The sequence below is a fragment of the Charadrius vociferus genome, unplaced genomic scaffold, assembly GCF_000708025.1.
Source record: "Charadrius vociferus isolate BGI_N301 unplaced genomic scaffold, ASM70802v2 scaffold126, whole genome shotgun sequence".
Lineage (NCBI taxonomy): Eukaryota > Metazoa > Chordata > Aves > Charadriiformes > Charadriidae > Charadrius > Charadrius vociferus.
This window is the reverse complement of record NW_009648894.1, coordinates 1746442-1763425: the sequence shown is the minus strand read 5'-3', so window position 1 is coordinate 1763425 and position 16984 is coordinate 1746442. Positions and strand designations below refer to the sequence as shown.

At 36.8% G+C, this 16984-nt stretch overlaps 1 protein-coding gene across 1 annotated transcript in view; it reads right to left on the bottom strand.

Moving 5' to 3' along the window:
* The window catches only part of MALRD1 (MAM and LDL receptor class A domain containing 1), a 268564-nt gene that overhangs the window by 41135 nt on the left and 210445 nt on the right, over positions 1-16984 (bottom strand). The window contains exons 33-35 of the mRNA XM_009887147.1: positions 15047-15322; positions 9679-9804; positions 5763-5829 (exon numbers count right to left, since the gene is read on the bottom strand). Coding sequence (XP_009885449.1) covers positions 5763-5829; positions 9679-9804; positions 15047-15322 — 469 coding nt within the window. The remainder of the gene's footprint in view (positions 1-5762; positions 5830-9678; positions 9805-15046; positions 15323-16984) is intronic.

Below are 16984 nucleotides of genomic sequence, written 5' to 3'. Positions count from 1 at the left end.
TGACAAATTTATTATTAAATTAAAATCCTTGAGGAAAAAAAAATACTATTCGATTGTTTTACAAAAAAAAAAGACCTTAGCATCAGCAAACATGCATGAAATTTTGTTGGGAGCCTGTCTAGGTTGTGTATACTTGTGTTTATATAGCTCTGATTACTGCTTTTATATGAAATGGAATCAATGTGCTACTGAAGAGTTCAATTTCCTCTGACCTTAGTGTTCTCTTATCTCATACATATTCATAATGACATCATGTTCGCCTTTTTTTGGAAAAAGGCGAAAACAATGGATTGTTTCTATGATGTTAGAAACATGGAAAGCCAAAACCCAACAGTATTATTGTATCAGGAACAGGCCCCTTGATTTCACAGAGCTTTTCTGAATAGAAAGGGTAAAGAGTAATCAAAAAATAATATATGGAATAGAAACTTTAGGAAAGAGTTTTCTGTAAGCAAATTTTTAAAGGTACATTTCCATTAACATACTGTATATTTTCTTTCACGACAAGCTGTGTCTCATTTATTCTGGAGAACAGAGATACTAACTTGTCTTCCCATTCTCAATTTTACCCAACCCAGGCAACATGAATTTGTTATTTTATTTGCCTCAGCATCACTTTTCAGATGGCACTTGGGTAATGGAAAGATAGGAAAGAAAACTTCTCTATGCTAGATAGGTATGTTTGTATATACGTCTCTATACAAGAATATGCCTTTGTCTTCATTTCCCAGAAGCCAGATCTTAGCATAACATTCCTTTTCCATGTCTTATCTTTTTGACTACTCATGACGGCTTTTGTTTTTATTAATGGTTACATCCTTGTTCCATTCCCCCTCTATCTACAATTGCTTTTGCATGACTACCACTATCTTGAGTAGATACACAGGCTCTATACAGCTTTATCAATTTACCCATGTCACCCTTGTTCAGTAAATCTAAAAGAAAATTCTTAGGAACAAAGTGAAATCAGTACCCATTTGCTTTTCTTCAACAGTTAATAATCTGCAGTGATTCAGCAGCTGCTACATCAGCAATCCGCCCTGTAACTGAGGTGGGAATCTCTGAGAGCAGCAGGACAAACAGCTGAAATGGAAACTGCCATCTTCTCTCCTTGTAAACTCTCTTTACTCATGAATTGGGTGTGTCTATCTTGTCAGTCTCTAGGCCTTGTATTTCCATCAAATCACAGGCAAGATGCTTCCAAGCATTTTTTCTTAGGTGGGAATACTATTATCACTCCATTTTCACGACATACCTTGGGATAGTAAAACAATCCCCCGACTTTCAGTTTTTAAAGGTAACTCTATCATTCCTCAAAAATCCAGTAAAGCGGTATTTGTAAGAGTACAATCAAAAGAAAACATGTTTACAAAAAATCCCCTACATTCCTCACTGGAAGACATTGCCCAGAGAGGATGTGGAATTACCATCCTTAGGCACATATGATACTTGACTGGAAAAGGTATTGAATGAGTCTAGTGGGGCATTATTTAAATTTGCATGCCACCTTGTAGGGCTTCTCTTCAAAAATGTATTGTGCTTACAAGAAGTCAGTATTTTGAAGACAAAATCAGACTGTGCGAAAATGTCTCAACTACCAAAAAAGTATTTTTTATAAAAAACTTTTGTGAATACTATTTGTTATTGTACTGGGAATAAAATGTTTTATTTGCACATTAAAACAGACTGTTTGTGGTTATAATAATAATGAGCTCATTTTAAAAATGAGAAGTAAAAAATAGAGGACCAAATAGCCTGTAGCTTTTCTAAGGAGAATAACCAAAAATCCCTTCCTCTGAATGAATTATTACCCTGTAAAATAAATTATTTTCTAAAACATAAAAGAGAAAGTAATCTTTTTCACTTTTATCACATAAAGCAAACTATCAAAATAATTCAGTTTCTATACTTTCGGCCAAATCAGCATTTAGATACACAACTAAAAAGATAACGTTAATTAATTATCTATGTATAATGACTCCTTGAAATTATAATCTCCACAGCTCAGTTAGTTGGATGGTACATATTCAATGTAATTTAAAAACTGTTTAATGAAGATGTATTTCTAATTTATAACATGATTGTTTAATTACAGGCCAGTGAATGTAATTACATTTTCTGCTTAAGGATAGAGCCTTTTTACAACTCAGACATTAATAAAAGCACTCTCATTATACTCTTTGGTATTAGTCGGTGTAAATGCTCTGAAATTTGGTATATTACATAGAAAATGTTTGTATAAAATGAAAGGAAAGACAAGCACTCTATTATGTTTATTACATGTGAGTTTTAGTACATTTAAAATGTGAATGTATTATATTAATCTTGTCTAGCTGGTATAAGAATTAAAATTATGTATTACCAGTCTAGTGAAATATTTTTTTCTGTTCTCAGGGTTTTTTTTTTTTTCAGAACTAGTACAATCTTTGAAGCCTCACCCTTCCACTTCAGTGTATTACAAACACACTTTTCCCAGCTTGCTTGTTCTCATGAGTATTCTTTTCCTATGTTTCCAGAGGTCTGTGGTCTCACATTTGAAAAAAATAAAGCAAACATAAAAAAACACTGGACAAACAATTGGGGAAAGTACACCTATAGTCAAAGGAATAATTGTGAAATCAGACTATTGAAATTGCAAAAATTCTAGCCATTATTGCTCAAACTATCATGATTTGCATGTGCAGCTACAGCAGCTGATCGCCAGCACTAGCCACTTGGCTGCACATCCACTATAGAAAGGAACTCAGTCAGCACAAATAGGAGTAACATTTTGTGAAATGAGAGCGGCCGTGGCATCTCAGCCTAAAACTCTGTCTATTCTGGCAGCCAAAGAGGCTACTCAAGAAGTAGTAAGAACAAGATAAACATATTTGATACACGCCCCAAGCACTCTCCTGACCAAATAGGAGAAGCAAATGCAAATGGATTTGAAACCTCACTCAGAAGTCAAATACCAGAGAGGATTAGGACAGCCATCAAGCTGTGTTTCATTCAGGCAGGAAGCTACCCATCATCTGCAAAGCACCGCTGCTCTGCATTTACTCACAAACTCCCACTGAGAACATCCACCACCATATCAACTGTCACATTCTCCAATACTGCACTAAATGTATAAAACCTACTATTAACCTCTTCAAATAGTTGATTTCTTTTGCCTAAGCAGCTACTGCAAATACACCCTGTTCCCATGCTGACATATTAAACTACTTGGAGGAGTCTATACAGTTAACTACTTCAGCCACATTGCATTAAAAACATAGAAAAACTCACCCCTTATCACTGACAAAAATGTTTTTGAGAGACTGCATTCTTTTCTATTGACATACCTCAAACTAAGGCAAGACGAGCGGCAATTTTGGTTTTTATAGGAATGTGATGGAACCTTGAATCCAATGAAGCTTTGAGACCAGTCCAGACTTTTTTTTTGTTAAACCAAAGTTCTCAGAGAGGCCAAAGAGGCTTTTAAACTCCAGACCCAGGTTTTGTTTTATCGAAACTAGAACACAAACATCTCAAGTGGAGTAAGACTGGAATCCATTGTGTAAGAAAAATCAGCAATAAAAGGATATATTAACAAATTTTCCCCTTGCCCACTGCGTCACTGAAGGGTATTAGTCAAACTCAGTGACTTTTAGGGTCACTGTAATCTCCACACAATTACCTCTGGGTATCTAGGATGACTCTTCTTCTCTGCCACTTCTGTGACAGAGCAGCTCTTCTCAGGGGTTTCCTTGCTGTCCCACAGGCTTCCTTCATTCTTACGCACTCTGCTTTTTCTCCTCACCTCCCCTGCAGTCTAGGAGAACAGTTGCTCTCAAAAGAAGAAGGTGTGTCCACCTAAATCTATGATCTCTTTTTCAGGAAATTTAAGGTAAGAACTGAGAACAAACAGGTAAAAAAATAGTGTGTTTTCCACATCAATTTCTACGGGTTTCACTATTTTTTCCTAGGAAATGAAAACTGGGATACTTCTACATTTCTTATAATTTAAGGTACATTTTAATTCTTTTCTTTCTTTTCACAATGTTGACATGTGGGATTTTCGAATATCATGCAGAAGCTTATCTTAGAAATGGCTAACTCCCCTGTTATTACGTGTATAAGTAATTCCTTCAAAATATGATAAACCTTTGAATGGTACTGATATCGGACTGTTGATCTGACTACTCTTTTTCTTCTCCATTTGCTATTCTCCAGTCACATCCCTTACCAGCAGAGTTTTCAGAAAGCCTTCCACTATTGCAACATGCACTACTTTTTCAGTATTTTTGAATAGAGATGATTTCCCCAACAGAAGCATGCACAGCTCTTGGAGTTATGTTAACCCATCAGGTAAGTCATTTTCATTTCTGTGCCTTTGCTGCAGTTACCTATGCATTGCATCAGAATTCAATATCTTATTTCTTACTGAATGCTGAGGGAAAGTATCCTATTTACTATTTTACTATTCCAACTATCTTTCATTTCTGTGGATAAAGAACACTTACTAATTTGGTGTCCTCTCATTTACAAGTCCTAGCATAAGTTCAATTTTTATAATTCTCTTATACCTCTAAAATCTCAATTACTCCCCCAGTGTCTTGTCTCTACAAGCAATTTTCTTATTGATCGATGGTTTAATCTACCAATTGTACACTCCCTGGCTATTCCCAATCCCTTTATTTTCTGCTGGCTATCCATTCCCTTTCACCTACAACCTTACCCTATGTTTTTTGTCCTCTTTCTCTCTTTCTGTGTCCCAAGAAGTTTTGAAACAGCCACCTTAATGAAATTCCAAGCTTCTTGCAGGGATTATTCTCTATTCTGGAACAGAGGAGATTCTTTGGGAAATCTGGAAGTAATTAACAGTGTTTTGTAAGAGCTATATCAAAGTACACTATATGAAAGTGCCTGTATTTTCTGAGTATTTTATTTATCACATTTCTTCAAGCAGTAAAGGATAAACCTGTCTTGAAAGATACAAATTCTGCAATAACTGAAATTTTGTCAGCAGGTTTATTAATGTGAGTTTCCTACAGACTAGCTGACAAACCTTAATGCCTGGTCTTGACTAAGATAGATACTTGGATAGAGCAGTCACTTCTTTAGTAATTTGGCAAACTTTTTGGCAACATCTACTGAAATACATGAAGGAGAAATGTATGATAATGTATAACATTGGGTTTTTTGTACTTTGAAAAATCTCTTGTAATATACCAAGGGGAACAGAGTGATATCTTGTGTAAATGAATCCCTTTATACTGAGACACTTTCTAATGATTCCTACATTCCACATCGAAATTGTATTCATTGTTTGTTTTTCAGCATAGAGTATTTCCAGAAAAATGCAAGCATATGTTCAACCCTTTGTTTGGCATGAATGGAAAAATATTACCCTCTTTCTCCAAATATATGCAAAAAATAACATTATAACAGAAATAGATCATAAGTTAAGGTAAAGATGAGAATATGTCCTGCTGTAAATCTCGTCTGAGGTACTCAACACCTGCTGCATATAAGGCATCATTTAACATAAAAACATGTATTGTTAAATGTTGATGTGAAATACGAGACACAGAAAACTTAAGGTGTCAGGCAAGCAGGTTTTCTCATGTAATGACAGATGAAAGTTACACACAATTCTGTCTGATAATTAATATTCTTCTCACAATGTGGTTTAACTCAGCAACTGTAAATAAAAATAGTGTAAACATACCAACTTTTAAACATACACTTCTGTTGAACATAATTTCAGTCAAAAATCAATCTCCAATGAAACTTACTGGCATAATGGAATGTCGTCTTTGATAATGCATCTCCCTCCATTTTTGCAATATTCTTCAGGACACACTGCAAACATAAAATTAAAAATACAATTTAAATTTCACCCCCTCATTGCTATATTTGCCATTGCCTGATCTTCAAAACAGCAGAATATTCAAACCTGTCATTTTGGGCACTTAACACTTCCAAAACCTTTTCATTTAGACCTTAACTTGGTGATACAAGTATCAAGTCATAAACACACTAAAGGCAATGGGCTCCTCTAGAACTTAAAGAAGTCCTGGTGCATCAGTTGAACAGGCTTCTAATTTTCCTCAAGTCAGAGTTTCATTTGACTCCAGAAATTGAGATTTTACCACTTACTTGATTTTCAAACAAACAGGAATATATAAAATAAGAGCCAAAACCCCCGAACATATATTTAATTAGTACCTAAGTCTACTTTGTTATTAATAGCTTTTCTATAGGGGTGATGAACAGACACTCCTGTGTCACCAACCTTCTTACTAAAGATGCCCCAAATTTTAACACTTAGAGCCGCATTCTCATAAGAACTAGAGAAATCAGTCTTGAAAAGAGGAAAGGTGTTTAAGTAGAGGGGGATGCCAGTGACATACTATTATCAACTTTTGACATCCCTTAACTTGGATTTCCACATAATCAGATTTAGTTTTACTCAAGTTTAATTTTACACCCCTACAGCAAGAAAAACTCAAAATCAAAAATTAATCCCCTGAATCTTCTTTAGTAAGAAAAAGAAAGGTAAAATGCACATTAGACCTAAAGAATTAGGTCTAATTCTTTAGATTTTTGGGTATACACCCCATAAAAATGTTTGCTGAGACACATAAACAGTGCTATTCAGTGTGGACACCTCCAGTTTTAAGAAGAAATTGTGGAAAGCAAATTACTTAAAAGATGTACTTTCTGACAAAATAGTGGAAGATTTGTAATTTAATGTCATGTAAGTCTACTACTATATTCTTCTACATTGAACTAATTTCTGAATATATTCCTTTTCATTTAAAATACTTCTTACAAATCAAATTTAGCAAGTGTGTATTCTCTCTGTATTGTAAAACCAGTACTTTTTGATATTAAAGTATGACTTCTTCTCTTATGTTAAATAAAAAAAAAGGGTAACAAACATATATAATGAACACAATACTTGTGGGCAAGTTTTGTTCCAGAGAAACCAGTGGATGCCTCCTACCAAGAAGCAAATGTAAAACTTTTTGTTTGTGAATATTGTGAAATTTTTCACAGAACTCACAATAAATTATAAAACCAGAAAATTAAATTCTCAACTAATGCAATGTCACTGAAGTCAGGGGAGAAACTCAAACTCAAAAAGGAAGCCTACAGAGAGTGGAAACAAGGACAGGTATCCTGGGAGGTATACAGAGAAATTCTCTGAGCAGACAGGGATCAGGTTAGGAAAGCCAAAGCCCTGATAGAATTAAATCTGGCCAGGGATGTCAAGGGGAACAAGAAAAGCTTCTACAGGTGTGTTGGTGGTAAAAGAAAGCAAGGGAAAATGTGGTCCCACTCAGGAAGGAAATGGGAGACCTAGTCACCCAGGATATGGAGGAGGATGAGGTACTGAAAAATTTTTTTCCCCTTGGTCTTCACTGGCAAGGGATCTAGCCACACCACCCATGTTGCAAAAGCCAAAGGCAGGGACTGGAAGAATGAGGTACTGCCCACTGTAGGAGAAGACCAGGTTCAAGACCATCTAAGGAACCTGAAAGTGCACAAGTTCGTGGGACCTGATGAAATTCACCCGCAGGTCCTGAAGGAACCAGCAGATGAAGTTGCCAAGCCACTATCCATCATATTTGAGAAACCATTGCAGTCCAGTGAAGTTCCCCCTGACTGGAAAAGGGGAAACATAAACCCCATTTTTAAAAAGGGAAAATAAGAAAGATCTGGGAAACTACAGGCTGGTCAGGGTCACCTCTGTGCCCAGCAAGATCATGGAGTAGATCCTCCTGGAAACTCTGCTAAGGCACATGGAAAATAAGGAGGTGACTGGTGACAGCCAACATGGCTTCACTAAGGGCAAATTGTGCCTGACAAATTTGGTGGCCTTCTACGACAGTATTACAGCATTGGTGGATAAGGGGAGAGCAACAAATGTCATCTACCTGGACTTGTGCAAAGCATTTGACACTGTTCCGCACAACAGCCTTGTCTCTAAACTGGAGAGACATGGACTTGACGAATGGACCACCTGCTGGATAAAGAACTGGCTGGACAGTTGCACTCAAATAGTTGTGGTCAACAGCTCAATGTGGTGAGCAGTGTCAAGTGGCGTTGCACAGGGATTGGTAATAGGACTGGTGTTGTTTAACATCTTTATCAGCGACATGGACAGTGGGACTGAGTGCACCCTCAGCGAGTTTGCCAATGACACCAGGCTGTGTGGTGCAGTCTACACACTGGAAGGAAAGGATACTATCCAGAGAGACCTGGACAGACTTGAGAGGTGGGCCCGGGTGAACCTCATGAAGTTCAACAAAGCCAAGTGACAGGTTCTGCATGTGGGTTAGGACAATCCCAAGCACAAATACAGGCTGGGCAGAGAATGGATTGACAGCTGCCCTGAGGAGAAGGACTTGGGGGTGCTGGTGGATGAGAAGCTCAACACTTGCAGCCCAGAAAGCCAACTGCACCTTGGGCTGCATCAAAAGAAGTGTGGCCAGCAGGACGGCAGAGGTGATTCTGCCCCTCTACTCTGCTCTTGCAAGACCCCACCTGGAGTACTACGTCCAGCTCTGGAGCCCCCAACATAAGAAGGACATGGACGTGTTGGAGCAGGTCTAGAGGAGGACCACGAAGATGATCAGAGGTCTGGAGCACCTCTCCGATGAAGACAGGCTGAGACAGTTGGGGTTGTTCAGCCTGGAGAAGAGAGACTCTGGCGAGACATTATAGCGGCCTTCCAATATCTGAAGGGGGCCTATAGGAAAGATGGGGAGGGACTCTGTATCAGGGAATGTAGTGATAGGACAAGGAGTAATGGCTTTAATGGCTGAGAAAAGGTAGATTTAGATCAGATATTAGGAAGAAATTCTTTACTCTGAGAGTGGTAAGACACTGGAACAGGTTGCCCAGAGAAGTTGTGATACCCCATCCCTGGAAGTGTTCAACTGAGTGAGCAACCTGGTCTAGTGGAAGGTGTCCCTGCCCATGGCAGGGGGTTTGGAACTAGGTGATGTTTAAGGTCCTTTCCAACTCTAACCATTCTATGATTCATGATTCTACTGTTAACACAGAACTGGCCCAGGGTGAGCAGCTGGCTTGGGGACACCTGCAGTAACTTTGCGTTACTGAATGTGACACTTTGAATCTAAGTTTAATTATTTATATCATCATTTATGTTTTTGTTAGATTTTGTTAATAAAAATCTGATTCCAATTGGATTTGTATCATTTTCCTGTTCTCACCTTTTTCCATCATTTCCCTATTGCAAACAGAAACTCTGATTTTTTGTGGGAAATACACAGCACTAAAAGAAATGCTATATGTTTTGTTTTATTTTCCAACCTGGATTTCTGTTACACTAAAAAAAAACCAACCCCAAACAAAAAATCCTATTAACTCAGAAATGTTCAGCTCACTTAAGTGGGTTAATCAATTGGCTAAAATCAAGAGAGTGCTTTAGTAGGATACTACAGAGGCTTTTTTTTGTTTTTTAAACAGTGTGTTTAAGAAACACCCCTGGTGAAGACATTAACTAAGCTTATTATTTTCCATCTTTTTCTCACTATGTTATCTGTGTCACACTTTCATCAGGAAAATTCATGCCTGATGTAATCTGATTAAGTTTTAGCAAAGAGAATGCCTAAAGATTCAGTAAGAAATGACTATGTGTTTTTGTTTCAAATGACATTTTTATGCAAAACTAAATACCTGAACAGCTGGACTCATCAAGGCTGAAATCAATGCAGTCTGCAATGCCATCACAACGCTGGGAGATTGCTATACATTGATTATTTGATGCACATAACAAAGAACCATTGAAACAGTCTTTAATGGCTGGAATGAAAAGTAACATGATAGTTATTATCACCTATATTTCTTTTTGTCGCAGTTAAAAAAACAGAAAACTTGATTTGCACTGTAGTGTATATACTTGGGTCTGTGTGACCTCTACAAGCTTTCATCTTCAAAGACTTACAACTTTACTCTTGAGTAGATAAACAAGTAAACAAACACAGAGCACAGATGCTACAGAAGCTGAATTTTCCCATGTTGTATTTGTGAAGGAGAGAAGAACATTTTTACTTAAAACATTGAGAGAGTAAGCTGCAAAACCCCAATGAAAACCCATAAAAAGCTACCACAAAACATAGTCAACTCTCATTCATAACCTAGTTTTAAAATGATGGAATTAATTTTTAAACACAAAACAAAAAATTGAAATTATACAGTTTTCTTCTTTTACAAGAAACCAAATGTTAACAGACAGTTAACATAAAAAGTAGAGAAATACCATGCTGAAAAATCTGAACTTGCATGCCTCTTTTATCCTTGGGCATTCCTATGTTTGTCCAGAAGAATTACAAGGGGTAAATCTCCCTGGAATCACATAAGCCTTCAGGTACTGAATTACTCCTAAGTCACTGATCTACAGGATGTACCTGATGGTCCTGCAGACTCCTGTAGAGTATAACACCATTTTGTCATTTTACTTCACAAAATGTTCTGTTATACTGCCTTCAACTATTTTTTTTAAGGTTTTTTTTAGGTAATTTAAGCTGAACTCTGTCACCTTGACACTAATGCAAATCAGAGGTAACTCTTTTAATTCCATCAGAGCTAGATGCATTCACATTAGCTTGTGAGTTTAGAGTGGGAGAAAGAATCTGGGAATACTAAAAATACCCCACTGCCACATTTAAATTTCATAATACTTTCCTGCTCCTGGGTTCACGAGCCAGTGTACACAGCAATAAGTTTCTCAGCCTGGATGGCCAGGCTGCCGTAGGATGTATTTGTTTCACTCTTAGATAAAATTTAAATCACTGGCCTGTATAGACTACAAGAGCGTGCCAAATTTAAAATACTGCAGTTCAATTTAGACCACAATAATGGAGCCAAAACTTGCTAGTTTTGATCTTGCCAGAAAGTTCTGACCAGTTTTTATGTTCTTTCAGAACTATGAAATCACTCATGTGCGTAAGGGTTTGTGGGATCAAACCTTTTAACTACATGCACTGACCGTTTACTAAAGTCTGCAGACAAGTCTGTAGAAGAATACTAGCAACTATAAAGAGGAGCTTGCTTTTGTTTCCAATTTCAGTTCACTTTTATGAGAACTTTAACGTTCTGCTGATTTTAAACTATCACTATACCAGTCTGCGCATGTGTTTATATCTAAGTCTCTTCAATTGACTGGAGAAGTCTTGATATTGAACAGGAAATTTGCTGGTAGTGACAGCAGAGTAAAATCAACAACAAGAAGAGCAAAAATTTCCTTTTCTGCTCTCCATTTCCTTGACCACTCAGTCTGGTAAAACAGATTGTGGCAGACTGGAAAAACCCAGCAGATTACAGCATCCCTCCACATCTGTAGCATATCCTACCATCTATCTCTTATGATCGTCAGCTTTCCAAAAAGTAACTGATGGTCCCATGCCCTCTGCTGCACTTTCCTAACCAAAGAATAGTCTTGTGCTTATTTTGTGTGCAATCAGGTCCAAATCCTGGACACCCTTTGCAATTTGGGGGATGATGTCCCAATGATATTTGAATCAGTTTTATAAGTGTTCATTTGCACACAAATACCCAGTCTGTAAACATAAATACATGTTCAGACTATAACTTCAGCTGAAACTAAGTTGGAAATTTGACATAAATGTATTCTTCTTATGTGCTTTAAACCTTTTTTGTGTGCACATGTATATTGAAGATGCTGTAAACTATGTGGGTATCGAGTACTGCTCATGGTTTGTCATACATATTATGACTAATACAGACTCAGTTCCTGAGCTCTAACTTGCATTGAGGGTTGGTTGTGGTAAGAAAAGAAAGTGTCATTTAGGCCTTTATTGTTTCCCCTACTCCTGGACTGGCTGCTGGTCTCATACCTAAGGATAAGACAGAAGAACTACTAATTAATTTTGTTCCATTTCTATCTGTTGATCATTAAGGTGGTTTTGACACGTCCCTTTACCTTGAACAAGCTTAGTGCACTGAGATTTTTACACTACTTACAGAGGGAACAGTCATAGCAATGGATCTGACTACTGAATACTTTGCACAGATCCAGCATTTAAGACAGAAAGGACAATAACACTAAGTTATCGGTGCTGAGGTAAAGAATGTTAAGAGCACATTTTAAAAATAATGTTATCTCTCTTTTTGCATTGAAATTAAAATTAATATTGCTTAGTGTTAACAGTTACAAGTAGCTTCAAATTTCTCCAACTAGTTGTTTTTTACCTTCATGGGCAGCCTTCAAGGTTTTTTGGGATAAAGGTATTAAAGTGAGACATTAACATAGGGAAGATATAAAAGTCAAAATATCAGCTTTTTGCCTGTATTTCCTTTTCCAGGTCCAAATTAATCTGTAGAAAGGCTAAAATTATCATAGCCCCTTCGGAATTATACAATTTTTAATATTTACTAGGTATTTAAAATTTACCAGGACTATAACAGATACTTTTTGGTGCACTACAGAGACCTGAAAAATTGATTTTTACTCACTGTTATTAGCATTTCAGTCAGATGGTGTTGTGAACTGTGGAAAAGTAATGTATATACCTCATTTGTGATAATATGGTTATTTTATTCCCTTAAGATTTTAATCAGGAAATTTTTTTTTTAAAAATGAAAAATTAGATTAAGTAGTGAGATAAAGTACCCTTCACTAAAATTGACAGCAAGAAGAGTGCTGGCCAAGTAGAACATCTATAACTGGAAAACAATTGCAAGATTTTCTTGTTAAAAGTATCAAGTAGCAAAATCCACCACATTAGTAGGTATAAAACAGTATTAACATAATACTCTACAACCTAACTGCTGAGCGAACTCTACGGGAAACTCTGTCTGCATAAATCTGTAAGTCATGCGGAAAAGCATTTCTGTGGTAGAAATTGTGGTTGTAGTAGAGATCTGACTAATGCATTTTTTTTTGTTTGTGTTTTTTTTTTTTGTCTGGCCCTTTTTGGGGTTTTATAGTTAATCTCTGCAAGATGCATTTTGAGAAATGATCTTCATTCCAGAAGAAAACTTTCTTGGCTGAATTCCTGATATCAGAAGCCAGAAAATTTTTGTCCATCTATTGTTACATTTAAAAGAATGAAATTGCTAAGGGACGTGACACACACAAAATGAAAGGTGCCAGTAAATTTTCTAAAATTTTCTAAAATCAGCAGTTTTTTTTTCAGCAGGAAGAATGGTTATGAAACAAGAAAAAACCAAAACAACCAAACCACAAAACTTTACTACTTAAATACTACTCTTTGTTCATAACTACTTAGAAAAAACATTCAATTTCAACCTAAAATCCGTAAAAAACCTCCACTCACAATCTGTGTTATTATTACAGTAAGCACAGGCTGGAGTTACCAGCACAGCAATCAATTTTATAGATTATACAAACATTTAAATAAAATAAACAAAATTTGTGAGATATTTACTTTTTCCTGCTCTGATTTTTCTCTGTTGACAAACTTACATGGCATTTCACAGCTAGAGATGAAATGCTGCACTCTCATGGCATATACGCTTCAATAAGAGAATGAACTGTAACAGTGATCAGCTTTTCATTGGTTCTATTCCGAACTACCACTAAGTACTTACTTTTTCTTCACCCTGCAACCAGTATCTTCTTCAGAGAAGAAATATGAGTTGCTGCTTCTGTATTCCTGTCTTGTATTGTAAAAACTTACATGTTTGTATAGTCAAAACTGAATTTTGGAGTAACAACATGATTACAGATTTGACTCTTTCCACCCAGCTCAGAACCCCAAGGTGTGCAATATCTATGGAGAATTTGAATAGACCAGGAATATGGAATCTTTGAATAGACCAGGACTTAATTTCCCCTCATTCCCTGGGCGTTGCTTAGAGGTCAAAGGCACTGAAACAGTATCTCAGTTATTTGGGGAATACTGATACCCGTGGAAATCTTGTGGCCTTAAGATTTGGGAATTTTAGAAGTGTACATTAGCTGCTGTGGTTTGAGGTTGGGATGTACGTGCAGTAGGATACAGCAAAGAGGTCTCTAGTAGAGGACAAATTGAGGAGGAGGCAGGAGTGAATGAAGATTAATGAAAAGGGGTTTATTTGAATTTAGGGGCATCTAGAATTTAAGGTAAGAGACAGCCCCAAAATCATGCCTTTTGTGACAAACCCATTTCTAAACAAAAATGTTTGGAAAAGCATGTACAGATAGTCTGCAAAATCCGTGCCAGTTTTATAGAGTCATTTTTTAAATGAAGTGGCCTGTGCAGTGGCCTGTATGTATATTCAGTAGTTTTGATACATATTATTAAACAACTTGAACTTCTAGCCCACTGGAAACTGCTATTTTACTGATTGTTTTGGTTAGTATAAGGATTAAAAATAAAATTTTAAAAAGCTTTTGCAGAATGAAAAGTTTAGGAAGAAATATTTTAATATGTAAAAGGTCTTTTTTTTTTTTTTCTATGCAGCTAATTATTTTGACCTTCCTTGAATTAAACATTTGGTCTCAATTCATCGACCAATAGTAAAATATTTTGAAATGGTCAGTCACTTTTGTCTCTATCTGAAACTTCATGATATCTCATTGCAGTTGCAGAGTTCAAAACCTGTTGTCCTTGTGTTTTGCTTGTGAGCCCTTTTCCTTGATTGGGGCACAGATTTCTGCTACTGCATGAACAGCCTTGATTTCAAAATCCTTGAAAGGTCAGGAGTGCCTTGAATGTTACTGAATTACAGAACTGCAAAATTCTCTCTGTCTGTCATATTGTAATCAGAGATGAGACAATGCCAATGCAGCTGACTGATCTATGGAAAAAAGTGGAAATGCTTCCAATTATTAACAGAAATAAAATACAAACAATTTTAAGCCTTTATCAAAGTTGATAGTCGGGGAATAAGAATGCATAAGCAAAATTATTTGCAAATGTAGAGCGTCTCTCCAGGTAACACGTGATACAAATAATATATTTCTTGTTGAGGGAATAGTGAATTTTACACTGTACTTCATTATGTTGCTCTTTTTCACACAACTGTTTTAGAAAAGTAAGTTAGCACGGCCTTAGCTGTAGCAATGAAAGTAACTTACGGCAGCCAACTTCATCTTCATTAAAGGGGCAGTCGGGCACACCATCACATTTCAGGAGGGATGGGACACAGCCTTTGGAAGGACACAGGAACTCTGCTTGCTTGCAGGAGCCCGGAGGCATGGTGGTAGGCATCTGCGTGGGACAGTTCACTTCATCACTTCCATCCATGCAATCTTCAGCCCCATTGCATTTTGCAGCGAGGGGCAAACACTGCTGCACGTATGCACATGTGAACTGGTCGCTATTGCAAGTTGGAGGGTGTGGATCAGCTGATCCTACAAGAAAACAAAAGTCATATTTAATGATTCTCTTCTTTCAGTAGTCGTGTATACGACCTTTGAGATGTACATAGGGACTGCTGGGAAGGCAGCTGATTTTGATTACAAAACTCTCAAAAAAACCCCAAACCTGGCATAAACCCACAGGTCCTGAGTACAGAACGCAATATTAAAAACACATTGTCTCCTTTTCAGCATTTGTTTTGATCTTATTGTTGCTTGTGCCACGTACATATAGAAGGGTTAATACCAATGCATTAATAAAACTCATCTTTCAGGAAATGGTTAAAAATATTCTTGACAGCCCTCAATCTTAATCTACTTGTATATTGAATGGGCAAACCAAAAATCAATGAAAGGCTACTTAAGTCTGGATCTACAAGGAACTCATTTCAGGGACAGCTATTATCCATGATAAGGTCTGAATCCTCAACAGAGTAAGAAAAAGACTTTCACAAAGTAACAACAAAGATTTTTACTGACATAGTTTATTATCACTTTGACTCTGTAGCTTAGTTTGATGTGATAGAGAATTTAGTCAAAGAAAACACTAGACAAAAGTTTCCAGGGTATAACTGAAAAAATGCATTTTTAAATTTCAGACTTTAAGTAATTCAGACAGCTGACAAAAGAAGAAATATCCCATGCTTACTTGCATTACTGGAAAATACTTTCCGTGATCACTTCTGCAAACAAATTTGCCTCAGATATCCAAGTCCCTCTTTCTTCTTATGAAAATCATTGCAACTGAATTTTACCAGCAGAAGCATCAGAACTCTTTGTGGAAACTGAATTCTGAGAAGCCGGCTATGCTAACGCTCTGTTCTTTACACCAACAGCATCTCTCATGGCAGCAATGTGATGGATTCCTGTAATTTTTGTTTTATGTGCAGGGAAAAGAGAAAAATCTCCAGAATTTAACTCTATGTATTTAATCTCCTCTAGGTCAATTAGCAGCAGGTAAGTAAAGAAAATAATATTATGATTGTTAGTGCCAAAGAAAGACAAAGTAATGTCACCACTTCTGTAAAAGGCAGGAGGAGTTTTGCTGTTGACTTGGGCTGAAGCAGAGCAGATGAAGTGCAAAAGTTCTTGGGTGGGTTTTCGCTCGCCTTTTGAAATGGTGCAAGCGTTGCTCTCTGACCTCAGAAGTCAAATGTTAGTGCTGCACTGAGGCATGACACACTGTAAGGGGACACATGGATTTTAGCGTTATTTTACTACTTTTAGTCCACTGGGCATAGCAGTATGTTTGTGTATTCTGTGATAGCGGGCTGGGGGTTTTACAGCAGGAGAACTTTGTCGAAACATGCTGAGTTTCTAAAATACCTGCATCGTGAATAATAGTATTTTGTACAAAAGATGAACTTCTAATGCATTCAGATAAACAGAATAGCAGTATTATTTTACCATCTGGTTGCTTGTGGAACAGTTATAAGGAAAAAGAGTTCACACTACTAACTTTGACCCGTGCTAGCTTAGCAATTTTTGATTTTTACCTTGACTTTATGTCAGCAAATAATAATTGAAAAACTTTATACAAGAGAATATTCCTGTGATCATTTCATACCGCTAGTGTTAAATTCTATCATGCTACTAGAAAAATGTATTTCATACACTGGACACAATCTAAACATAAAACAACAGTAATGGATTTTG